Source organism: Pleurodeles waltl, chromosome 7, assembly GCF_031143425.1.
Source record: "Pleurodeles waltl isolate 20211129_DDA chromosome 7, aPleWal1.hap1.20221129, whole genome shotgun sequence".
NCBI lineage: Eukaryota > Metazoa > Chordata > Amphibia > Caudata > Salamandridae > Pleurodeles > Pleurodeles waltl.
The window spans coordinates 1,485,840,018-1,485,866,820 of NC_090446.1; the positions used below are offsets into that span (position 1 = coordinate 1,485,840,018).

Consider the following 26,803-nt stretch of genomic DNA (forward strand, 5'->3'; position numbering starts at 1 on the left):
TCATTCTCTTTCAATCACTCACAAACACACTGTCACTGACACATGGACAAAGAAACAGCACTGTATTTTTTTTTTACTTAGCTTTCTTATTTTTCTGGTAACTCAAAGTATCCATGCTGCATCACAGCAGGAATCTGATGTTAGACGTTGGAATCAGCAAGCCATGATGCCCAATAAAGAGCAAAACAGAGTAGCAGGGCCAGGATTAAAGGCAGGTCTACCCTAATCCATCTCCTAGCTTCTTGAACATAGCCCTATAAAAAGCTGGGACAGTGCTGAAGCTCCTGCCCCTACTGCTATCTATGACTCCAAAGTGGCCTCACAGATGTACTGATATGGATCCAGCCAGCCCCGTTTTAGCAGATATACTGTGCAGCCTGAGGCGTGCTGTTTGTCTGCTAAATAAAGAGGATTGTGCCTGTATGAGGGTATCATAGTTGAAGTATGCCCCTCACACACACACACACACACAGTACCTTAGTAATATGTGTCCACCTGCACATCACACGACACAATACACGATATACACACCATTATCCATTGCCATTCCAACACTACACAACACATTGCCAAACATCCATGACACTGCACCCACATGACACAATCACAACCAACACAACTACACACTCATCTCCACTAACACACACACATGCAAGCACAACTATACACATCCCAACAATGACCACCACACACAACAACACTCACCTGAATGTTGCACACACCAACACAACACACAACCAAACATACACAACATCAGACCCATATGCAAATTGCACACATAGTGACACAAACACATCATCCACTCCAGCTCCCTCCATCTCAACCAATCAATCGCATCGCACACATATACATGTACTGACTCACATGCACAACTGGAAGCACAACATTACTGGTAAAGGTCCCCTTCTAATGTGCACACATGGACACAGTTGACAAGTGTAATTGTACCATTATTGTGATGCCAGCATTCATTTGGCAATGAATAATGACACCAAAATGACAGTTGTGTCTGTGTGCGATATGTGTCTTGTACCAGTGTGTCTCCATCAATATCTGACCCAATCTTGCTCCCGACAAATGCATGTCACAGTAATTTTAAAAAATTACTGTGACATGTATATGACTGCAGTCGTCCTGAGCTCATATGTGATGACCAAACAAAGTACACAGCCAATGCGGGATCCCTACCTTCGAGTCTGGCGATGGGGGGATCGCGTTTAGTCCGTGGTTCGGTGGCAGCATCGACGGAAGGTCTTGTCCAGTTGAAAACAGAAGCGGATTGGGAGAAAAGTTATGTATTTACCTCATTTCCCCCACCCCCCAATCTGCCAACTCGGGTGTGGAGGTTGGACTGCTATAGTTGGCCTGGTGGTAAGGCACATCCAAAGCTACTTGGTGGTAAAGGTGGCTGGAATCCCACCGCCAGCCACTATTTCCTATGGTGCTGTCGAAGCAGGTGGAGTTTCTTTGCGGAGACTGCAGGACTAATGTGGTCTTTCACCTACGGGACCGTTCACATCTAAATCAGGCGGGCGGACCGCCAAGGCGGCAGTTAGGTCTTCAGTCGGAAAACCAGCGGTGACACCATCACCGCCAAGATCTAAATCAGGCCCTTAGTATTTTGGTCAGAAAAATGAGGAAGGGTATGTAGAAACACCATTAGCATATGCTTTTACACATATTTACTTCATCATTTACCTCCCGTATTTGCAAGTCATACCAATCAATACAGTTGCTAAGTCTTGCCTCAACTGTGCATGCACTGTCTCCTTAAGACATTTTGTAGACACATGGCAGGCATACAGCCCATCCTTAGTTTACCATTGGTAAGCTTCAGCGTCACTCTCATTTGCTTTGTTCTCATTTGTCATGGCATGCCTGCATCATATCCTCTTCTTGTGTTTGGCCCTCCCTTAACGTAGGGACCAAGTACTTGAGTTCTTCTACTGCTCTGTGTTTTCAGGCCATTTCCCTTATTGGCTTCTTAAGCATATGCTTCTTCTACCTCCCAGCTGCCCATGTTGCCTCCCTGCACACTGTCCCTATCCATGTATCTTCTTTTTACCAACTCCCCACTTCATCCATGTTGTTTCTTTTAATGTTCCCCCACCCATGTTGTTTTTTTTTTTTTACTACCACTGCCGCGTCCATGTGGGATCACCCTACCTGCCACCATCTATGTTGCTTCTTTTCCCTCCCTTCCCTTTGTCCCTTCCATTTCTTCTCCCACACCCACATGCCACATCCCTGTTTCAGCTCCCTTACACCTTCCCCAACACTATTTCTTCTCTAACATTCATTTCTTCTTCCTCCTTTCCACAGACAAAAGAAAAAAAGTGCTATGATGTGGTTAGCTCGGGGTTTATCGCTTTTTTTTTTTAAACATCTTGCCCTCTGACCACACCCACCCTCCGTTTCACCACCACCCCCCTCCCATTCACAACCCCTGCCCTCCTGACAAAGACAATAGCTTTCCCATAGGTAGGACCTATTGGCTTTGCCAATGCATGCTTAAAGGGTTGTTGAGGTGGCAAAAGCGTATCATTCAAATGGCTTTTCCATTAAACTTCTGATTTATGCAAAGATGAATATGAACATATATTCTGACTCTGCACACATTCCATCACTCTATTTGAGTTGTAATAAGTTTAATGAAAGTATAGTGAATGTTGGTTTTTCAATTGTGTTAATAGTAATGTGAAACCGGACATAATAAAATGGTGATATAAAAATGAAAGCAATTTTAGCCTTATAACAAATGTAATTTGTCTGTTTATTTTGAGCCTATTTAAACCTTTTTCCAATCTCACTTCATGATTATGAGTCCTATGTTTATCATGCATCTAGGATACTTAAAAACCTGTGTAAATTCTGTTTTTTTATCAGAAATGGCTTAATTTACATCTGTGTTAAAAAAAAGGCTGTCTTGCTAGTGCCTTGTTTCATACCCACCAGCACCCCACCAATGGTGTCAGAGAGGACCTAGCTTGGCTGTTTGGGCTCCATTGGAGCAGGGTCAAGATGGATTTGCATATAGCCGGGTCCAAACTGAGGTGGCATGGTATGCAAAATAATGATAGATTGGTATGCGGTCAGAGTAATTACCAGTGGCTGAGATTAATTCAAGCATTTCATCCATCACTTTTTTTGTTCACTTTGATGTGTCACCCCACATGGGACAGGTATGCCCAGATGTAGATCCAATGGACACTGTGCCACTGGAACCAAGCTGTACCTGGCTTATGTGCCCATAATTAGGTCAAAACTGGTCCTGAGTTGCTTGTGTTCCAGTTCAGGAAGGACCTAGCTTAGATGTTTGGGCTGAAGTGCTCCCATTGGAGCAGGGTCAAGAATGATTTGCATATAGCTTGATCCAAACTGAGGTGGCATTGTGTGCAAAATAACAATGGATTGGGATGCAGTTCTTAGTAATTACCAGTGGTTGAGATTAATTGACCATTCAATCCATCATTTTTGAATGGGAAGTTTTAAACAGCTCACAAGCTGCAACGGCAGGCCTGAGAATTGCCCAAAGGGTTACTTTAAGTGGGTGCCATATTAAGTGCTGCAGGCCCACTAGTTGCATTTAATGTACCAGCCCTGGGCATATGGTACACCATTTTACTAAAGGCTTATAAGCAAATTAAATGCGCTATTCGGAGAGAAATCAATTTTAGAAGGTTTTAGGGAGTGAGCACAAGGACTTTAGTACTGGTTAACAGTGATAACGTGCTGAGTCCTAAGGCCAACAAAAATGAATTCAGCAAAACAGGAGAGGAGCAGGCAAAATGTTTGGGGGTAAGATCACCCTAAGGATAACAGGTCTAACATGGAGGCACGACAAACACTTCCCTCCAAGAGTTTCTCATTTCAGCTAAGAGCATAATGTTTCTTTTACTATCTCAACAAGGTGTCTAAAATTCCTGTATTGGCCTTTGGTTGAAGGCAAAAAATCATTGCAGAGAACAAGAGACTAGACTCGCGGATGGCGGTCTGAGCATCACATTACAACTCTGGCAGTCGAGCTGCCAGGGAACCAACAGCTCCTCCAGGATCAGAGATCCCAGCGGTCTGGAGGTGGTGGCGGTCCTAATCTGCCAGGGCAGAGCTGCCCTGGGGACTACGACCCCCTTCCCAGTCACCGGTTTCATGGCAGTACCACCACCTTGAAAATGCTGGCAGAGAACGGGTGCAGGGGGGCCCCTCCATTGACCATGCACTTGGCATAGGCAGTGTAGGGCCCCCCTGGCCAGCATCATTGCAATGTTCCCTGTCTGCTTTGCAGACAGTGAAAAGTGCAAGGGTGCTGGTGCTTCTCTCTAGGCTATCCCTACTCTGTTATGTTTGCATTATTAGCTGCTTTTGAACCCTTGTCCAATGTATTAATGATATTCCAAAACCATTTTGAGTCAGATGTTTTGGACGCAAATTGTAGTTTGGCCCAAAGGGCCTCCTGCTTGTGTTTTTTAAGGGTCCGTAGATCCCTTTTAAACAGTTTACTTTGCTCTCCCAATGCGGCCAATATTGATCCACTGTCTGGGGATTTATGCAGTTCCCTTAGTAGTTTACCTGCAGCTGCTTTCCTTCTGTGCACTGGTTGTGGTAAATGTGAACACTGGTGATGTTTCAATTGTGCTCCCTTTCTTGTGTTGCCTAAAGAGACTTAGACCCATATTTATACTTTTGTAGCGCCGCATTTACGTCATTTTCTGACGCAGAAACGGCGCAAACCTGCAAAATACAATTGTGTTTTGTAAGTTTGTGCCGCTTTTGCGTCAAAAAACGACGCAAATGCGGTGCAAAAAAAGTATAAATATGGGCCTTTGTTTATAAGATCTGAGGCGAAGTTCTCCCGGACCATTGTCAATTTTTCCCCGCTTGCGGCCAATGATTCTAGCTTTTGTAGAGCCTCTTCTGCTTGGCTTTCAATAGTGTCGGAGGACCATTTGAGTCATTTTAAGTTTTCGGTGCCCATCGCCCCGTTTAAGGCTACCGCTTCCTCTGGCTTATGTGGTGATGAGCAAATCCCAAATACCTGCGGCTTGTGATCACTTTCCGCACAGTCCATAATGCTGAAAGCATTTACTAACGTATATAGAGCAGGGGACACCAATGTTTAGTCCAGGTGGGAGACCATTTTCCCAGAGGATCTTGTCCATGCAGGGGGGATGTCGGGCGATTTCCGCCCATTTAGCACAGAGAGGCCTACCGATTCACAAGTGTGTATAAAACTCTCCCCTAACTTGTCTTTCCTGTGTTTTTTTGGGAGGGTTTGGCTGGGCATCCTTGCCACTGTTTAAATGTGATCTTCACCAGGGTTGTGGAATAGGTAGAGATTGAAGTCACCCAAGATTAGCCAATATGCCGATTTTACTGTGCTTTTTATCTTTATCAGTTGATTTAATAAGTTGTTTGCTTTATTTTTTTTATTTTTTGGATTAATGTATATATTGGCTAAGATCAATGGTTCCTGTATATTTTTTCTCTATTCATCAAGCCTGAGTAGTTGGAAGGGTAGATCTTCCTCTTTGTGCTCTGAGATTTTTACTAAGATACTCGTGCTAACATAGATTGCTAGGCCTCCCTTCGACCTACCAGGCCTATTGGTTTTTGTGGCTGGACTGAGATATTCCGTGAATCCAATTTTTGGGATTGTTTCCATTTCCCAGGATTCCTGTAGACGTAAAATATCAAATGAACTAAAAAAAAATGTTACTGCACGGTCCTCAAACTTTGCCCGTAGGCCACCTACGTTCCATGAACAAATGGTTGATACGCCTTGTGCAGTTGGATCTTTAACTATTCAGCTGTTGCTCATCGGTCCTGGGGGTGATGCCGTTGCTGCCCATTCCGTTTCCGGATGTAGTTGCTGACCCAAAATCACTCTTTTCCTCCATACACACAAGTAAAAGAGGCTTTTCTGGCATAACTTTTCATGGATTTGTATCATTAGACTATTCTGCAGGATGTTGTTTTATTGTAGACTCCCCAACTCATGGTTCACTATCAGATGTTTGAGTTTTACATATTGTGCTACAAAAGTAATTGTTCCCATAATATAGACTACAAAATGATTGTGAAGATGATTATATCTTGGTAATTGTAGGTTTACTCCACATATACGTACCTTGATACTTGACATTATATATATATATATATATATATATATATATATATATATATTCAAGGTACCCAATGTGGAGTTAAGAATAGTAAAGATCAACTGCACTAAAAATATTTACCTTCACAATATTTTGGTAATCAATATTCTAGATGTGATAGTTTTATAACACAATATTTGTGTGCTACATTTATTAACATTCAGCGGCACATCAAGGCTGACTGTCCAAAATTCACATATATGACTTATGAAATGTACTTATTCATGAGAGTATTTGTTAAAGAGTCCATGAATGTGAAAGCAACTATTTTCCCATCATCCTTTTACCCATCCAGCACACCATCCAATTTGGTATTCTTACATCCTGTCTGGCGCTGTCTCATCTGTGCTCTCTTTAATCCACACTATCCCATCTAGTGATTTCATAACCTGTTGACCCCCACTTTGTCCATTTTTCATGCACAAATGACGAGAACGGCATCTATATGAGAAGAGGGGGAGTACTGTGCCCGTTAGTGGTGGGTGACACGTAACTGTATGAGTTCGGGGTGAGCAGTGTGTTGATGTCAGATCATTGGGAATGCAGGATCAGAGGTGTGTCAGTATGAGTGCAAGGGGAGATATGTTCCTCTAGGGCAATGTGAGGTATGTGCCTGTCTGACAGCAGAGTGAGAGTTGTGCCTGTGGGAGGATAGGGAAAAGGTTATAACTGCATGATTGCATGGCAAAAGTTGTGCCCATGATAACAGGTTGACAGGCAGGCATCTGTGAGTGCAGAGTAAGCTATGTTTCTCTGTAGGTGCAGACTCAGAGGAAGTAGTGTGCCTGCATGAGTCGAGGGGATGGGCGTGCCCATATCATTACAGAGTGTGCACTGTTCCTGCCTGAGTATAGGGAGAGAATTGTGCTTTGTGATTGCAAAGGTTGAGAGGTGTGCCCATTTGCAGGTTGAGAACAGTGCTGACGTGAGTGCAGATGAGAGGTGTGTCTGTTTGAGCACAGGGTAAGCAGTATATTCTATATTCTCAGTACAGGTTTGGCAAGGGTCGCTCCCCGGGGGGGGGGGAATATTTTTAGGCCTTTTCTGCCACCCCTGGAGGCAGATTGACCTAATATAATTAGGCGGATCTGCCCCGGGTGGCAGACACCTCTAGACACCAGGGATATATATATTTTTTATTTACTTTATGTTTTTATGTATGGGTAGCGACCCTTTAGACAAGGATCAGCCTATTTTTGTTAGGCACTCTAGACATCATGGATTGGTGTGTGTGTATGTGTGTGTTTTGTTTGGATGGGGAAGCCCCTTGGGAAAGGGTCTCTCCCCATGGGGGCACATTACTGTTGGCCAAAACTGCCCCCCTTGGGGACAGATTGGCCTATTTTGGAAGGAACATCGGTCCCCAAAGGGGGTAGAAAGCCCACCAGAGACCAGGGAACTTTTTTATTTTCAAAATAAGAGGTTGGGGGTATGGCCATACCCCCACCCCAAATAAATGGGGCCAAAGTTGTTCTGCCCACCAGTGGGCAGATTGGGCAATTACCCCCGATCCACACCCCGGGGGGACAGAAAGTCTACTAGATGCCAGGGAATAAAAAAAATAAAAGAAAATAGTGGGGTGGTGGCTACCAACCAGTATTGGCCTGGTTATGCCCCCACCCGAACTGAAGGGGCTTACAGTCTTTCAGCTCTCCCCCGCACACTAAAACATCTTATCCCATGGCAAGCAAAAGGACATTTGATTATTTTCGGGTTTTGTTTTACATTTGGGCCATGAGAGCTTGGTAACTCTCAAAATCGTCCCACTTGGAATGGTGAGGGCTGCACTTTTTTTTTTACTTTGGGATTCTGCCATGTACAAAAATCCACAAGACCTAGGCACAACTGAAAACTAAACATCTAGTTGATTCCAGGGTGGTGTGCTTCACATGCACCAAGCACCATTTCCTTACCCCCAATGCCCTGCAAACCTGCAACTTTGCTGGAAAGCACACATTTTTCCCACATTTTTGTGATGGAACCTTCTGGAATCTGCAGGTATCCACAAAATTCCTACCACCCAGCATTGTCTCATCTATACCATTAAAGCTTCTGCTGCACTTGTCAGCCTAAAAGTGTTTTTTTTTTTTCAAACTGCCCTTTTGGACCCACTTTGGTTCCCCCTCAATTTGGCTCTTCCCTGTCACAAACACTTGCCCCACCTAAACAAGTGAGGTATCATTTTTACCGGGAGACTGAGGGGAACGTTGGGTGGTAGGAAATTTGTCCCGGTGCAGTGATCCCACACAAAAATGTGAGAAACATGTGATGTTTTAGCTAAATTTGAGGTTTGCTGAGGATTCTGGGTAAGAAAATATTGGGGGATCCACGCAAGTCACACCTCGCTTGACTCCCTTGGGTGTCTAGTTTTCAGAAATATCTGTGTTTGGTAGCTTTCCCTAGATGGCTGCTGAGCCAAGGACCAAAAAAAAAGGTTCCCCCGCAAAAACAGGTAGTTTTCTATTTGATCATTTTGATGTGTCCAGATAGTGTTTTGGGGCATTTCCTGTTGCAAGCACAAGGCCTACCCACATAAGTGAGGTACCATTGTTATCGGGAGACTTGGGGGAACACTGTGTGGAAATAAATTTGTGGCTCCTCTCAGATTCCAGAACTTTCTGTCACCAAAATATGAGGAAAAAGTGTTTTTAGCCAAATTTTGAGGTTTGCAAAGGATTCTGGGTAACAGAACCTGGTGAGAGTCCCACAAGTCACCCCGTCTTGGATTCCCCTAGGTCTCTAGTTTTAAAAAATGCATAGGTTTGGTAGGTTTCCCTAGGTGCCGGCAGAGCTAGAGACCTAAATCTACAGGTAGGCACCTTGCAAAAAGCACCTCATTTTTCTTTGAGAAAATGTGGTGTCCACTTTGTGTTTTGGGGTATTTCCTGTCCCGGGCACTAGGCCTACCCACACAAGTGAGGTACCATTTTTATCGGGAGACTTGAGGAAACGCTGGGTGGAAGGAAATTTGTGGCTGCTCTCAGATTCCAAAACTTTCTGTCACCAAAATGTGAGGAAAAAGTGTTTTTTTTAAGCCACATTTTGAGGTTTGTAAAGGATTCTGGGTAACAGAACCTGGTAAGAGCACCACAAGTCACCCGTCTTGGATTCCCCTCAGTCTCTAGTTTTAAAAAATGCACAGGTTTGGTAGGTTTCCCTAGGTGCCGGCAGAGCTAGAGGCCAAAATCCACAGGTAGGCACTTTGTAAAAAACATCTCTGTTTTCTTTGAGAAAATATGAGGTGTCCACTTTGTGTTTTGGGGCATTTCCTGTCCCGGGCACTAGGCCTACCCACACAAGTGAGGTACCATTTTTATAGGGAGACTTGGGGGAACGCTGGGTGGCAGGAAATTTCTGGTTGCTCTCAGATTCCAGAACTTTCTGTCACTGAAATGTGAGGAAAAAGTGTTTTTTTAGCCACATTTTGAGGTTTGCAAAGTATTCTGGGTATTAAAACCTGGTGAGAGCCCCACAACTCACCCCGTCTTGGGTTCCCCTAGGTCTCTTGTTTTCTGAAATGCACAGGTTTGGTAGGTTTCCCTAGGTGCCGGCTGAGCTAGAGGCCAAAATCCACAGATAGGCACTTTGCAAAAAACACCTCTGTTTTCTTTGGGAAAATTTGATGTGTCCACGTTGTGTTTTGGGGCATTTCCTGTCACGGGCACTAGGCATACCCACACAAGTGAGGTACCATTTGTATCGGGAGACTTGGGGGAATATAGAATAGCAAAACAAGTGTTATTGCCCCTTGTCTTTCTCTACATGTTTTCCTTCCAAATATAAGACAGTGTGTAAAAAAGATGTCTATTTGAGAAATGCCCTGTAATTCACATGCTAGTATGGGCACCCCAGAATTCAGAGATGTGCAAATAACCACTGCTCCTCAGCACCTTATCTTGTGCCCATTTTGGAAATACAAAGGTTTTCTTGATACCTATTTTTCACTCTTTATATTTCAGCAAATGAATTGCTGTATACCCGGTAAAGAATGACAAACCACTGCAAGGTGCAGCTCATTTATTGGCTCTGGGTACCTAGGGTTCTTGATGAACCTACAAGCCCAATATATCCCCGCAACCAGAAGAGTCCAGCAGACGTAACGGTATATTGCTTTAAAAAATCTGACATTGTAAGAAAAAGTTACAGAGTAAGAAGTAGAGAAAAATTGCTGTTTTTTTCACCTCAATTTCAATATTTTTTTATTTCAGTTTTTATTTTCTGTAGGAAACTCTTGTATGAGCTACACAAATTACCCATTGCTGAATTCAGAATTTTGTCTAGGTTTCAGAAATGTTTAGGTTTCTGGGATCCATCATTGGTTTCACACCCATTTCTGTCACTGACTGGAAGTAGGCTGAAAGCACAAAAAATCGTAAACAAGGGGTATGTCCCAGTAAAATGCCAAAAGTTTGTTGAAAAATTGGGTTTTATGATTCAAGTCTGCCTGTTCCTGAGAGCTGGGAAGCTGGTGATTTTAGCACCGCAAACCCTTTGTTGATGCCAATTTTAGGGAAAAAACCACAAGCCTTCTTCTGCAGCCCTTTTTTACCATTTTTTTTAAAAACATGACATTTTCACTGTATTTTGGCTAATGTCTTTGTCTCTTTCAGGGAAACCCACAAAGTCTGGGTACCTTTAGAATTCCTAGGATGTTGGAAAAAAAGGATGCAAATTTGGCGTGGGTAGCTTATGTGGACAAAAAGTTATGAGGGCCTAAGCACGCCCTGCCCCAAATAGCCAAAAAAAGGCCAGGCACCTGAGGGGGAAAAGGCCTGGCAGCGAAGGGGTTAAATGTGAATTTGGTTTGAATATTGATATATATTTACGTGATCAATTGGTTTTCAATTGTTATTACAAAAAGATTCAGGAACGAATATCGACATGTAAGAATCCGTCGTTACGTGAAGCCATGGACATAGCGAATAGTATAGAACGCTCTATCATTTCTTCCAAAATTTTAACAGAGAATATTAAGTCTTCTGTTCATGTTATTGGCGTGTCGCAGACAGATGAGTTGGAAATTAGTGCTGTATCCAATAAGGGTAAAACAAGCAAAAATATTGAAAGAAAAAATTCAGGTTACTGTTTTAGATGTGGTTCAAAGACACATATAGGGAATATTCCATCATGGCCAGCTCATGGAAACAGATGTAATTTTTGCAAAAAAGTGGGACGTTTTCAAAGTGTATGCCGTTTAGCTAAGACAAAAACAGATATCTCAAATTGAAGTTGTTGATGATAATCTTTGTGAAACGTTTAACAATGTATTGTTAACAGTATACGTTGATACTATTGATCTTTCTCAAAACAAATGTAAATGTCCTATTTGTTCTGTCAACATAGGCTCTGTCAGTTTGATGGTAATGGCAGATTCTGGTTCCCCTATTACAATATTATCTGATGTAACATTTGAGAAAATCCGGCCCGGAAAATTACTGAAACATACTGATGGTAACCCTAATGCTTTTGGTGAATTTGATGTTACAATAAAGGGTTTCTTTATGGATATATTGGATTTTAAGGTTAGAAGCATAAGTACTAAACTGTATGCTGCTGAACATGGTAGAGATATCTTGAGGTGGCAAGATCAAGCCAAGTTGGCTATAGTGTTGAAACCAGGTCAGAGTGTACCTGTAGTACTAGGAGATCTGCCTGTTCCTACTGTATCAGATGGAAATTTGCAGACTGATTATTGTTCTTAGGAAAGTTTGTTTGAAAGATTTGACAAAGTGTTTAACAGTGATAATGGTCTAGTAAAAGGGTTTGAATATCAAATCAAGTTGAAAAAAGGTGCCAGGCCAGTTACGCAGAAACTTAGACCTGTGACATTTTCTGTTAGACAGGATCTTAAAAAGTTACTTGACAAAATGTGTGAACAGAGTATTATCACATCAGTAGACTCTTCCGAATAGGTTTCTGCTATAGTTCTGGCTAAAAAAAATCTGGTGGTATCCGTTTGTGTGCCGACTTGCATGCACTTAACCGCAACATTCTGGTGGATTCCCATCCTTTGTCAAGGATTAATTATTTGTTAGAGAATTTAGAGAAAAGCAGGCATTTTTCAACTATAGATCAAATTCCCTTTGGAACTTATATGTATTTGCGTATGCCTCTTGAGTTAGCGTCCACAGCTAGCGTCTTTCAAAGATTTATGGCCGCATTGTTCGGTGAAGAACAATGTATTCAAGCTTTTCAAGATGATATTCTTATTCATACAGAAAGCAAAGAAAAACATATTGAGCTGCTATATCTAGTATTTAAAACATTGGAGAAACATGGTGTTACGGGCAACAAAGATAAATGCAAGGTTTTATCAAACCAAGGCAATTATTTAGGACATAACATTTCAGATAAGGGTATCGCACTAAAGTCATCTCTAGTTAAAGCCATCGTACCAAAAGACAAATATTCTCTTAGATCTTTTCTAGGTCTGAGTGAATATTACTCCATGTTTGTTTGTGGCTATGCTATGGTGGTACAACCTTTGTGGGCACTTTTAAAAAAAACATATCAAATTTGTTTGGACTGAGGAAGTGCATCTGTCTTTGGTAAACTGAAAGATTTAATGGTGGATGCCCCTGCTATTAAGCCTTTCACTCTTGGTGTTAAAAGTATCATTACTTTAGTTTTAGGTGCTGCGTTGAGTCAATTTGTAGATGGACTTGAGAATACTGTTGCTTTCACATCAAGAATGTTGAGTTCAGCTGAACAAAAGTATATCACAATTGAACGAGAAGCGCTTGCTTGTTCTTGGGCAGCAGAAAAGTTCAAAATGTATATTTGGGGTACTAAATTTGACTTGTATATGGATCTCAAGCCATTGATATATATGTTGGGTGACAGTTGTTCTAACAAAGCATCTTCCAAATTTGTAAGGTTAATTTCTAAAGCACTTGAATTTAATTTTGATATTAAGTATATCCCAGGCGGTAAGAATATAAGAGCACACTGTCTTTCACGTTTGCCAGTTGTTGAAGATGAGAGCGAACATTATGTTGAGGAAGAGTGTGTGATGACCGTGTCAGATGCTACTTGTGATTTCAAGATATCTGAGGAAGAGTGGAATGAGAGCTGCATTAATGAGGATTGTTTATCCAAGGTTTAAGGAGTATCTCATTTCTGGTTGGCCTTCCGACAGGAACTTGGACAAGGATTCGAAATCCTTTGCTCAAGTAGGACCTGAATTGTCAGTGGTCAATAGTATTGCGATGAGACATAGTATGTTCGTGCCACCTTTAGCTTTAAGATATGGTAATATTTCAATGGCACATCAAGGACATTTGGGCATTTCAGCCACTGTGAAGAATATTAAACAACATTACTGATGGCCTGGAATAGACTCTCAAGTTAAATGTCATGTTGATAAGTGTGCTGAATGTTTATGTTCAGGTAAACATTGAAAAGTGAACACTAATCCTTTGTGTTTTACGGAATGGCCCAATAATGCATGGGAAATTATTGATTTCGATTTTGCTGGACCATTTAACATGTTGAAGAATGAGAACAGATATATGATAGTAGCCATTCATTGTTTTTCCAATTGGTTGTATTTTGCTTTTGTCAAGTCTGCTGATTCCAGTACTGCCACAAAGTGTTTGAAATGTTTGTTTCAAGTTGAGGTCCATCTAAGAAAGTTGTTAGGGATAATGGGACACATTTTGTGTCTGTTGAAATGACAGATTTTCTTTTAAGACATTCTGTGAAACATTATAAAGTACCCCTTTACAGTCCTTCTTTGAATGGACTAGTTGAAAGAGCCAACCGTATGTTGAAAGAAGGACTGCAGACAGCCACTGGTAATAATCTTAATGTTTCTGAGTATTTACAGCAAAATGTTTGGTCTTATAATACCATACCCCATAGTACTACTGGGGTTGCACCTTTTGTCCTGTTAAGGGAAAGAAAATCTGTTACAGCTCTATTGCCCACATGGTTGGATGATATAAGAGGACGTAATGATGATTGTGTTGATTTGGAACAAGTTTGTAAACTTGTGAGGAGCAAACAGGAAAGTTGCAAGAAATATTTTGACAGAATGAAACATGTAAGGGATCTAGAGGTGAAACCTGGTGAATGGGTTTTAGCTAAAAAACCTATGAGAATAAACAAAGGTGAATCAACATTTTCAGAACTTGTCAAAGTTGAGAAGGTTGCCTGTAAGTGAAGCATGTGAGTGTGACTGTGTGAGAGCAGAGTGCAAGGCATGTTTGGTGAGAGGTGTGCTATATGAGTGCAGGATGCAGCACATTCAATTAGACCTAATGGCATTGTCAATGCTTGTTTTTGAGACTGCGTTCTCTGTTCCCTAAAAGCATATTTATAGGTCTATCTAGAAACCACTTTGACTATCTAATTCCTCCAAAATTCGTTATCTATCTGCCCACATCCACATTTAAATATTCACCCATCAACCAAGAATGATTTACACCTAGGATCCTCCACCCACCGAGGCAACTGCAAAAGCCATGCGTTTCTGCACTGCTCACACAGCCATCCTTCCACCTGCATTACTGCTCTTGCATTCACCATCCACAACAGCGAGCATGCATGGCTGTGTGGTGTCTTTTAGGTGCGTTTGCATCTTGTGTGTGACCCGCATGTAGATCTCGCGTCTGATTGTTTGTGAGCTGTCTGTGTGTGCAACAAACAAACCCATATCGTACTGTGACAACACCGGCCATTATACAATAAATCAAACATTTTGTCTTCGTTAGAGCTTCTTTATAAGTCCAGCTACCTAGATTGTGCATTTTATAAAAAATGACGTTATATATTTTTATGCTATTACTTAGGTCTTCACGACGAGCCAGAAATCAATCTCCCTGATCGACTGATCGAGGGTGAACTGGTAACTGTGGAGTGTGCGGCGCCCGGGAGATGCTCAGGCACCGCCCCGAAGATTACATGGAGCCCAAAGTTACACTTTAACTATCCTAAAACATCTTCTGTTTCTCATATTATTGGCACCAAAACCTATAAATCTACTATCACCTTCACTGCCTCGAGGCACCATAACAACACACGTCTGCATTGCACCGCCTACTTCCGAGCCGTGAAGGCATCCAGCTCTAGAAGCGTCTTGTTGAATGTTGAATGTAAGTACAACTTTCATCCAATTTCACAAAATAACACTTTACATGATATGTCCATGTGATACATGTACCAGTAGATTCCTGACGGTTTCAGTCACAGTACGTTGTGCAAACATCGGTGTGATGCAGTTTGAACAGGAGCAACAGATAAGCCCGAGACTTAGATACCTTAGGTACTTTTTATCAACTTCAGGACATGTGCTTTTAAATCTACGTCAATATGAGGAATTTGGCAAACCTTTTAAAAAATAAATAGTAGAAAAATAATGCTGTAAAGTAGGATTTGATAGAAAAACAAAAAAAAACAATTTTATTTAGGAAAATTCCTCGTGCCAATACTCACTAGGGGCCAGATGTAGCAAAACTTGGTTTTGCGACTCTGAAATTGCAACTCCGAGCGACTCGCAATTTACGAGTCTCAAAACCATATGCAGCACGGTGTCTCAGACACCGTCTGCGAGTCGCTATGGGGTCGCAAAGACCCACCTCATTAATATTAATGAGGTGGGTCGCAATTTGCGACCCCATAGCGACTATGGGCACTCGCTAACATGGAGGCCTGCTGTAGTCAGTAGACCTCCATGTCCGTGATTGCTTGTCAATAAAGGAAAACGAGCTGCACTTAAAAAAAAATCCGAAACCTTTAGTTTCGGAATTTTTTCAGGGCAGGTAGTGGTCCTTTGGACCACTACCGCCCTGAAAAAATATTTTGGGGTCCATTCACAAAGGGAAAGGGGTCCCATGGGGACCCCTTCCAATTTGCAAGTGGGTTACCATCCACTTCAAGTGGATGGTAACTGCGACTCCATTTGCGTCCGCGTACGCGGTCGCAAATGGAATTGCATCCCACTGCGAGTCGCAAATAGGAAGGGAACACCCCTTCCTATTTGTGAGTCGGAAATGCATTTTGCGAGTCGGTTCCGACTCGCATAATGCATTTCTGCATTGGAAACTCCGGTTTGCGACTCGCAAACGGCAATTTTTGACGTTTGCGAGTCACAAACTGTTTCCTACATCTGGCCCTAGATGAGGTGTGTTCACTTCCTACTAGACACCACATGTCCTACCAAAGATTTGGCCTTTTGACCATCCTTTGGATTGCCTTACTCGTGTTAGGAAAATATTGTATTTCTTTTTTTTTATGCACTCCATGATAGTGCAGGTGATTTCTTACTGTCTCTTGTGAGCTGCTTACCCCCATCAAATACTGGCCCCTTCCGTTCACCTGCCCCTCACCCACTTCTCTCTTGCTCTCCAATCTTCTGAGATCTTTTGAAAATATACATCTAATTTTACTGTCTTTCCAAAAGCCCAGCAGGTGCATTTTGTTGCTGGCTCTAAGACAACCACCTCTATGTCTCTTGCATCATTGAATACATGATCCCATGAGACCTTTTAATTATTTATAAAGGTCTAGGACCTGGTGTTGTATGCTCTTTTGCTGGAGTGCAGAGACCCCCTGTGGTTGATATTGTGCCTGCATTATATGTTTTGAAAACTCAAACAGGTTTATGGATGTTTTGATTAAGTGCTTTATTTAAAAATTATTTTAGTGAGAATTACTATTGATCATTGTAATGTGTATCTTTATAATGAATGCATTGGATTATGGCTAATGATTCCATTGGTTTCAGTCGTAAATTATGGTATGTGCTGATTTAATAACATAGTGACTGTTTGACAAAGCCAGTAGGTCTGCTTTATATATGTTGATGTGGTGAACCCTTGACAAAGCCGTAGGCCTGCATTTTATATATTGATGTTTGGATCCCTTGACAAAGGCCGTAGGCCTGTCCTATTTCAAATTACAACATTTTGCATTATATTGTTGCATATAATATTAATATTAATAACAATAACAACAATAATAACAACAATAATATTAATAACTTTATTATGCATGATTAATAAAAACCTTTGCATATACAAAACATAGTACATATCCATAAAACTGAGTTAGAAGAAGGGTTAAAATATAGATCAAGACAGGTTACAGACTGTGAGGGCATTGACATAGGGAGTGTAAAGTGCAAACAACGAGCTAATATGTGCACAAAGCCACTGGTGCCCTCAGAGAGTTTTACAGGACTGTGACATTGTGCCATGATGCACAAACACAAAATGGCCTGAGATGTTGGCCAGGTACCCAATTCTTGGGATCAGGGGGCATTAAAGTTGTCAAATTGTGGAAGGAATGCCAAATAAAGTGCATAGTGCAGTTTGTAGCAACCTGTTAAAATAGAAGTATTTTGACAATGTTCATGTTCCTGATCAGTTGAGCCCAAAAAAAGTCATGTTTAGTGCAATTCATACCAGCCCGCTAGGTTAGAAATCTTTTGTCAGTGGGGCCTGCCACTATCCTTTCTTTTTCACCCCTGAAATGATTTCGCAGTGCAGCACATCAGTGAACCACACCACCGAATCACACTGGACAGACCACAGATGCGTCCACTTCACCTTCAGAAAACCCACCACTGCACCCAACAGCTACCATGCCGCTGCTGGGGCAAGGTCACCGAGGACCAACTGACTACCGCCCTCGCCCTGAGACCACCCACCGACCCAGACACCGCCGCGACCAACCTCACACAGTGGATCAACGACTGCTCCAACACCCTTGTCCCTCTCAAGACCTTTACAACCAACCACACCAACAAGAAAGCCGCCTGGTTCACCGAGGACCTCCGGATCTCCAAGCACACCTGTCGGAAGCTGGAGAAGAAATGGCTCCACGACCGAACACCAGACAACCACACAGCCCTCAAGAGCGCCATCCGCAGACATCACCAACTCATCAGGACCGCCAAGAAGACCGCCTTCAAGGACCGCCTAGACAACAACGCACACAACACCAAAGAGCTCTTCAGCATCGTGAAAGAACTCTCCAACCCCAGCTCCATCACCAACGACATCCCACCATCTCAAGACCTGTGCGACTCCCTGGCCACCTTCTTCCACCGCAAGATCACCGACATCCATGACAGCTTCAACCCCGACCCTCCGCACCCACCACCGAGTCCACCACCCCTGCGACTACCACTCGCACCAGTCGCCTGACCGTCTGGTCCAGCGTCAGCGACGAAGACACCATCAAAATCATGAACTCCATCCACTCTCGATCCCCATTGGACCCCTGCCCTCACCACGTCTTCAACAAAGCCAGCGCAGCCATCGCGCCCCACCTCCGGAAAACAATCAACTGTTCCTTCGAGACAGCAACCTTCCCAGAAAGCGGAAGCATGCCGAGATCAACGCCCGTCTGAAGAAGCCTAAGGTGGACCCCAAGGACCTCAAGAACTTCCGGCCCATCTCCCTGCTCCCTTTCCCGGCAAAAGTGACAGAGAAGATTGTCAACAAACAGCTGACCCGCTACCTCGAAGTCAACAACATCCTGGATCCTTCCCAATCTGGTTTTCGCAGTAACCACAGCACCGAGACCGCCCTCATCGTCGCCACTGACGACATCCGGACCCTGATGGACAAAGGAGAAACAGCTGCCCTCATCCTCCTGGACCTATCAGCAGCCTTTGACACGGTCTGCCACCGCACCCTATCAGCACGCTTCCATGACGCCGGTATCCAAGAGAAGGCCCTGGCCTGGACCACATCCTTCCTCTCCGGCAAAACCCAGAGTGTCCGCCTCCCACCCTTCCGCTCTAAAACCACCAAGATCATCTGCGGCGTCCCACAGGGATCCTCCCTCAGCCCAACACTGTTCAATATCCACATGGCCCCCCTCGCCCACGTCACACGACAACACAACCTCAACATCATCTCCTACGCCGACGACACCCAGCTGATCATATCCATCACCGAAGATCCTTACACCGCCAAAGCTAACCTCCACCGAGGAATGAAGGCCGTAGCCGACTGGATGAAGGACAGCAGACTGAAGCTGAACTCAGACAAGACGGAGGTCCTCATTCTCGGACCCACCCCATCAGCCTGGGATGACTCTTGTTGGCCCACGTCACTAGGCACAGCCCCGGAACCCACGGACCACGCACGCATCCTGGGGGTCATCCTCGACTCCACTCTCTCCATGATCAGGCAAGTCAACGCCGTCTCCGTGTCCTGTTTCAACACCCTCTGTATGCTCCGCAGGATCTTCAAATGGATCCCCCTCGACACAAGAAAAACTGTGACCCAGGCCCTCATCACCAACAGACTCGACTAAGGGAACACCCTCTACTCAGGAATTACAAACAAGCTCCTGAGACGACTCCAACGCATCCAGAACGCCTCGGCCCGACTCATCCTCAATGTCCCCCGCCGCAGCCACATCACACTCCACCTGAGAGACCTGCACTGGCTCCCCGTCAACAAAAGGATCACCTTCAAGCTCCTGATCCACGCACACAAAGCACTGCACAACACCGGTCCCACCTACCTCAACAACCGCAACAGTCTCCCGCATCCGAAAAACCACCGCCGGCAGCAGATCCTTCTCCTACCTCGCCACCAAGACCTGGAACACTCTCCCCACCATCCTACGACAGACCCAGGACCTGCTGGCCTTCAGAAGACTCCTCAAGACCTGGCTCTTCGACCAGTAGCACCCCCCTTCCCCAGCGCCTTGAGACCCTCGCGGGTATGTAGCGCGCTTTACAAATGCTGTGATTGATTGATTGATTGATTGGATCTGCCGAGCTAAGACAGGTGATTATTGCGTGTCTGCTGGAGCGAAGGCCCTTTTGGTTTCAAACTGGGAAAACCAAGGATCAATGGAGGCTAAGCGTCCCTTTAAAGATACACAGGACATACATTATGCCCTCTGTTACATGGCCCAACAGCTGCCTGTGCCATCCTTTCTTATCGATGGAGGCAAATGCAAAATTGATGTTAGGAAGCCCAGTTGGTGTTTCCCAAATATGTTTGTTTTTTCAAGGACTTGTAGCTCTTCAGAACCGTCCATGCATGCTGTATTTGGGCTAATCTTACTTCCTCATCCAGTAGTGATTGTTTTTTGTTGTTGTTTTGTTTGCCATTTTTTCTGAAGTCGTAGCTGGCAGAGGAGTCACAGATTTCTTCTAGACTAAAGATGGAGATTTTTGTATTGATATATTTTCTGGTAGGTGGATGTAATCTGTCTTTCATCTCCAGCGATATGTTATAATTTATAATGTTTTTATCAGGCGTTTTGAATTTACAGCAACAGATGGTATTAGCAGCTGTCCTGGCTAGAGTCTGTTTGACTAGGCTGAGTTCTAATCTGATCTGTGCTGGTGATGTGTGACTGGGTGTGAGAAAACAGGGCTGATTGCAGAGGCCCCCTAACTTTTTGCCCCCATTTTTTAAATTTTGCTGGTGTTTTCCTGGTGTTTTCCTGACTCTGAGGGTGGCCTGGGTATTGCTAACCAGTCACAGGGCCTGTGCTCTGTGTAAAATCAGTCTAATTAAAATTGGTTATGTCAACCTACCTATACGTCCCTAGTATATGTTAGGGCATGTAGGTTTAGGGACCCCAGAATAGGTGGTCCACCCGTAGGTGCACTGCTGAGGTACCAAGGGTCATTTTAAAGGCAGGCCTGCCTTGCTGGCCACTAAAAGGACTTTGCCTGTCTTCTACTGCTTCAAGGAGAGTCTTCCTGTTTGCTACAGGAACAAAGGAGCTGCCCAGAGTACCCTGTATCAAGTCCTGCAAGCAAAGTCCAGCTGACCAGTGTCCAATGTCCATTTGAGGATTCTGACCAGGTGCATTCTGGGAATTGTAGTCCCAACTCCCAAGGGGCAACTCAGAGCTTCGGGAACCTTGAATCAAGTTGTGAACCTTTCAAGGAACCAAAAAGGACCTCTGGAAGATGATCCGGAAGTTTAGAGATGTTTGGAGCAACTCCATAAGTTGAAAGGGTGCATTGTGGGAGTTGTAGTCCCAGACCCCAAGAGGCAAACCAGAGCCTCTGAACCTTTGGCTGGTGGAGTGGACCACTTTCCTGAATCAAGAAACACTTCTGAAAGTAAGCGTAATAGTGTTACCGCGTGGGTGGCCTGAACTCTGGACTTTGTCCCTGGCCAGTGTACCCTTTTTTAAACCCTTTGAGTGCGAGTTCCTTCTATGTACTAGAAAACATCACTGCTTTAAAAAAATCATATCTCAGGTTCCCCTTATCTGATTTTAATCATTTTGGTGTCATTTTAAAGATAATAATATAATCTATTGTTATAAATTGGTGTTTGGATTTTTTATTGTGTTTTGTGTTTTACTTATTTAGTGTTTTGTGATTTTTAAATGCTTTATACACTTGTCTCCTAAGTAGAGCCTTTCGTTCGTTGCCAAGCTACCAAAGGTTGAGCTGGGTTTAATTTATTGAGACCTAACTGGACCTATGTGGAGGTTAGAGGCCTGCTGCTAAGTGTAGGTACTTACCAATAATCCACTTTCCAACACTGGGTAACTGTAAAATGTACCTAAAAAAATACTCAGAATACACTCAAAAAGGTATATTAAAAAATCTCACAAAAAATACTAGATTGGCACAATAAAATGTGGCAAACTATACAAGATTCCAACAAGTGAGAGACTAAGCTGATTAGAGTAAAACAATATGCTTTGCCAGAGCAAGACAGTGGGCCGACAACACAGGAAGTGCAAGTGCTTGAAGAGCACTTGATGATCAATGCAGTGGGGCAGTTGGGAGGGAAAAACAGCATGAAACATTGAGGAGAACAGTGGGAAACAAGCAAGGCAGCTGACCTGAGGTGAGGCAGCAGCAGGAGGTAGCACAGGAACCAGTGCAAACACCAATACTACCTGTCAGAAAAAAAGGATGTGATCACACAGAAGAGGGATGTTCACACATGTGCCTTGTCAAAGATAGCCCGACTACCCTTTAAAACTATGAGATGGTCTTAGGATTTCAGTTTGGTGGTGATATTATGAGTATCTGGCTGTTTTGTGAAAGTGTTTGGCTGTTAAAGAATGGGGCTGAGGGTATGGTATGTTTTTACTTCTAGAAGTAAGTGTAAAAGTGTTACATTGCAGACGACTGGAACTCCTGACTGTGTTCCGGTCCAGTGCAACGCTTTTTGTTTCAACCATTTGAGTGCTATTTGCTTCTAAGCAAAACGTCTCCTTTTAATCTTTAAAAAAATCATTTCTCTGGGTCCCTATATTGGATTTTTGTCATGTTTGTGTTGTTTTCAAGACAAAAATGTTTCCTATTTGTATAAATTGGTGGGGGATTTTTATTGTGTATTGTGTCTTATTTACTGCATTGGTGTATTTAAATGCTTTACATACCTGTCTCCTAAGTTAAGCCTGCCTGCTCATTGCCAAGCTACCAGGGGTTGCGCTAGTGGCTGATGTTTTGAGACCCCGACTGGACCTAACATTGGCTTGAGGGCATTATTGCTAGTGATTGGTGTGTACCTATACCTACTAATAACCCGCCTTCCAATATTACTGGCTTTTGTAAAGAAACACAAACATGGCTATTACCGTAATGTTTGGGAGTATTTATTAAAATTATTTGTTACCGGTACAACATAACGGTACTAGTCCCCAACTCCTGCCACATTACATACATTGGTACAGTAGTGAAATGTAACTCACGTCATCAGTACTTAGCCAATATATTTGACATTTCTCATATTGGGTGCAAAAAGGTTAAGCAGCCAACCCGGATCTAGGTTTTAATAAGGCCTCGTGCCACTGCTCCATTCTTGGGATAATTCTATGTTAAAAAACAATTTTTCAGCCGGTCCCATATATCATTTGCACTTTGAGTCAGTGGGAGCATGGCATGAGGGATGTCCAATATGTCATTACAATAGAATAGATCATCTACCCACATTTTCAGGGTTGGCATGGTCACTCCCCCATATTCAGGCCACTGATGCTTTGCCATCAACAGGGTCACTGAGATGAAGCCCCTTACATCTACATGCACCTCCAAGTATGGCCTAGATAAGCCATTTTGGGATATGGGGGCTCCTCTACCATCTCAGAGAGCAAAGTGAAGCCCCCAATCCAGAATCCAACAAAGCGAGACACACAAAGGCGGTCATTCTGACCGCGGCGGGCGGCGGTCGCCGCCCGCCATGCGGTCACCGCCAAATGGCCGCTCCGCGGTCTGATGCCATTCTGGCTTTCCCGCTGGGCTGGCGGGCGACCGCCAAAAGGGTGCCCGCCGGCCCAGCGGGAAAGGCCCTGCAACGAGGAAGCCGGCTCCGAATGGAGCCAGCGGAGTTGCAGGGGTGCGACGGGTGCAGTTGCACTCGTCGCGATTTTCACTGTCTGCAAAGCAGACAGTGAAAATCTTCATGGGGCCCTGTTAGGGGGCCCCACGACACCCGTTCCCGCCATCCTGTTCCTGGCGGTAAGAACCGCCAGAAACAGGGTGGCGGGAAGGGTGTCGGAATCCCCATGGCGGCGCTGCTTGAGGATTCCCTGGGCCAGGGGAAAACTGGCGGGAAACCGCCAGTTCCCCTTTTCTGACCGCGTCTTTACCGCCGCGGTCAGAATGGCCCTGGAAGCACCGCCAGCCTGTTGGCGGTGCTTCCGTGGTCCCCTGCCCTGGCGGTCATGGACCGCCAGGGTCGGAATGACCCCCAAAGTCTGCTACAGAATTGTAGCTTTTTAAGTAAGTTTAATCGTCACATACTGGATCTTGCATACATTACAAAAGGTGAGATAGGATTGGTGTTGGAATTTAAAGTAGATCAAACTCAGGCACCCACCTGGGCGAAGGCAATAAAGTTACTTACAAGAATAACTACATTCCTTATCAGTGATCAAAATCCCCAAGTCAAACTTCCATGCATGTCTACCATTGAAGGCCTTGTAAGGGCATTCAGTTTGTGTCATGCATTAGAGCTTGGAGAGCAGACCATGAGTTTGTTGGAAGTGTTAGTGGGTCAGTGTTCTACAGTGGTTGGGCTCTTTCAGAATTGAGGGGGAATAATGTTTACATAAGGCACTGAGGAAGTAATTTGTAAACATGTCAACTGTGGTAACCTCTCCCTCAGCCATTTGATGTGGGCCCTCCAGAAAGTCCTCTTTTAGGGGAATATCCACAGTTCACTGGATCCCCCATTTTCATAATGTCTGCATGGATAGACTCTCTTTAGTGAGCTCTATTATTGGGTAATGCTTTATCGGGGGAGTAGAGCATTGGGCTTGGAATTTGGGAATCCAATTCCAGGCTAGCTGGGTACTTGAGACTGTGTTTATCAAAGTGTGCTTACGCTTGGGCATCTGTCCGATTATAGCAGGCAGGGAGAATGGGTGAGCGGTATCATACTCCTCTGTTATGTGAGTTATATATGTTGGAGGATCAACCAGTAGTTGGCGAAGTGGTTTGGGCACAATATTAGTAAAGCTTAAATTCTGGAGCTCCCAGTCCTCCTCGATCGTACAGTTATGTCAGTACATCCCACCATACTCTGGACTGTCTCCCCAACCAGCCCAGGGAGACCATGTATGATTTGAGAATCTTAAATAATTCTTTATTTAGTGTTCCTGGACAATTATAGAAAAGGTAGAGGAGTGTGGGCAAGAATATCATTTTCATGAGGGCTAACCTGCACATTAGTGACTAGGGAATGTGGACCAATCTTCACACCGGTTCCTCTATTTTTGCCATAGCTGCTCCATAGTTTTCAGTAATGACCACTTCTCTGTCTCGACATTTTGAACCATTGAAGGGGAAGTCTAGCTCCCTGACAAGTATAAGTGGGAATACTGTAGACTTATTGCAATGAATCCTTATTCCCACCTGCGCTTGAACAAGAAAAATGTGTGCTTGACTGGACTGAAACTTTGAGCCAGACACCAAAGGCATAGAGTGATATCTTTGGCATCAGTTAAGATTATGAGATTCCTTGTGGAAAGGTTTCGTTCCCTTCAGCTGTGTTATTGAAGAATCACACATGCCAGTAGTTTTGTTGCCAAGGCATAGAGCAGTGGTGAAAGAGGGCATCCCTGCCGGGTGCCGATCCCCATTGGGGGGGGGCAGATAGTAGGAAATTAAGATGAGCTCAGGTAGTAGGACCAATATACAGAAATCTGATCCCTTTTACAAAGCTCTCCGGCATATGTATTCTATTCAGCACAGCAAATAGGAAGACTCATTCTAGACGATTGAACACCTTATTGTCATCTAGGAAGACAGCTGCTGCTTCCATGTCCTGGTTTAGTTGGTGAAGAAGAGCAAAGAGTTTATGAGCAGTGGACCTACCACATACAAAGCCTGCTTGGTCTCGAAGGACTAGATTTGGGAGAAAAAGGAGCAATTGATTGGCTAATACTTTAGCCAGTATTCTGGGATTCATGTCAAAGATAGATAAGGGGCAGTACGATTTGCAGTGTTCTGGGGATTTGTCCGGTTTCAAGAGTGTACTGAGTATGGTCTCCCTAAATGAGTGTTTATGGGTCCCGGTATCCATTGCCTTGTTGTATACTTGCAAAAATTTGAGCAGCAATTACCCTGAGTATAACCTAGAAAATTAAGTTTGGAAGACTTTGACCAGGGATCTTGAATGTGGGAATGATATAGATCACCAAGGTAATTCCATCCAGAGTCATGGGTGGCTCTAGAAGCTGTCTGTGAGGTCTGCCCAACCAAGTGTGTGCTATATAGTTATTCTAGGTAATATTTTAATCCATGGGATGAGTATTGGTCTATATAATACGTGACAAACTCAGTGAATATGAACTCCACATCATGCATCCTTTCTCCATCACTTCCTACAACAAGAGTAATGTCTTTTGGTGATTGTGAGGGGTGAATAATGAGGCTAAGATTCTGCCTGGTCTCTATGGCTCCTTATTGCTATGTGCTATAGCATATAAATACATATGTTTTATCTCCTGGTCAGCAGTTTCAATAAATTCAGTAAGCATTGCTCTGATCCTAGCAAGCGAATGCGCCATCTGCTGGCATCTGGGTTTACCTTCAAGCTTCCCCAATTTGCTTTCCAGATTATCTAGTTGTTTTCTCAGAGCTCTGCGACTCTATATTGCCTGGCCGGGCAAATCACCCACATATGAGCCTTGAAGGATTTCCATAGTGTTCCTATGGATGAGACTGATTGTTCATTTACTTGAAAAAAGGATTTAATTTCCACCCTTAACGTCTCACTGAAGACCTCATATAATAAGGCTGATGGGGATAAAAGCCTTGTGGTTACCCTGTGCCTTGGTCCAGTGATCATTGTGGTCAGGCTAATTGGTGAATTATCCAATAGTATATGTGGTAGATGGTTTATCGCAGTGGTCCAGCTACAAATGTCTCATGTGCCAATCCAACAGTTCAAGCGTGCTCAGTTCCCTTGTGCTGTGCAAATGTATATGCCTTCCTTTCTGTCGGGGTATGTATGCCTCCATATATCCACTAGGTTACCATCTCTCATTATGTTTCAGTGCTGAGGCTGCTCCATGGTGTGTGCATGTGTCAGCATTGAAGCAGTCAGTCTGTCTATCCAGTCCAAATTTTAAGTCTTCTACTCACAGTATCATTTGGGAGGACAAGACCATGCATTTGGAACAAAGTGGTTGCAGTAATGCAGGATCATCTATGATAGGGCCATCAGTATTAAATAGGATTAGAG

At 43.7% G+C, this 26,803-nt stretch overlaps 1 protein-coding gene across 1 annotated transcript in view; it reads left to right on the top strand.

The window, feature by feature from the left end:
* The window catches only part of LOC138246551 (sialic acid-binding Ig-like lectin 13), a 286,183-nt gene that overhangs the window by 96,167 nt on the left and 163,213 nt on the right, over nucleotides 1–26,803 (top strand). The window contains exon 4 of the mRNA XM_069201221.1: nucleotides 14,954–15,256. Within this exon, the coding sequence (XP_069057322.1) occupies nucleotides 14,954–15,256 (303 nt within the window). The remainder of the gene's footprint in view (nucleotides 1–14,953; nucleotides 15,257–26,803) is intronic.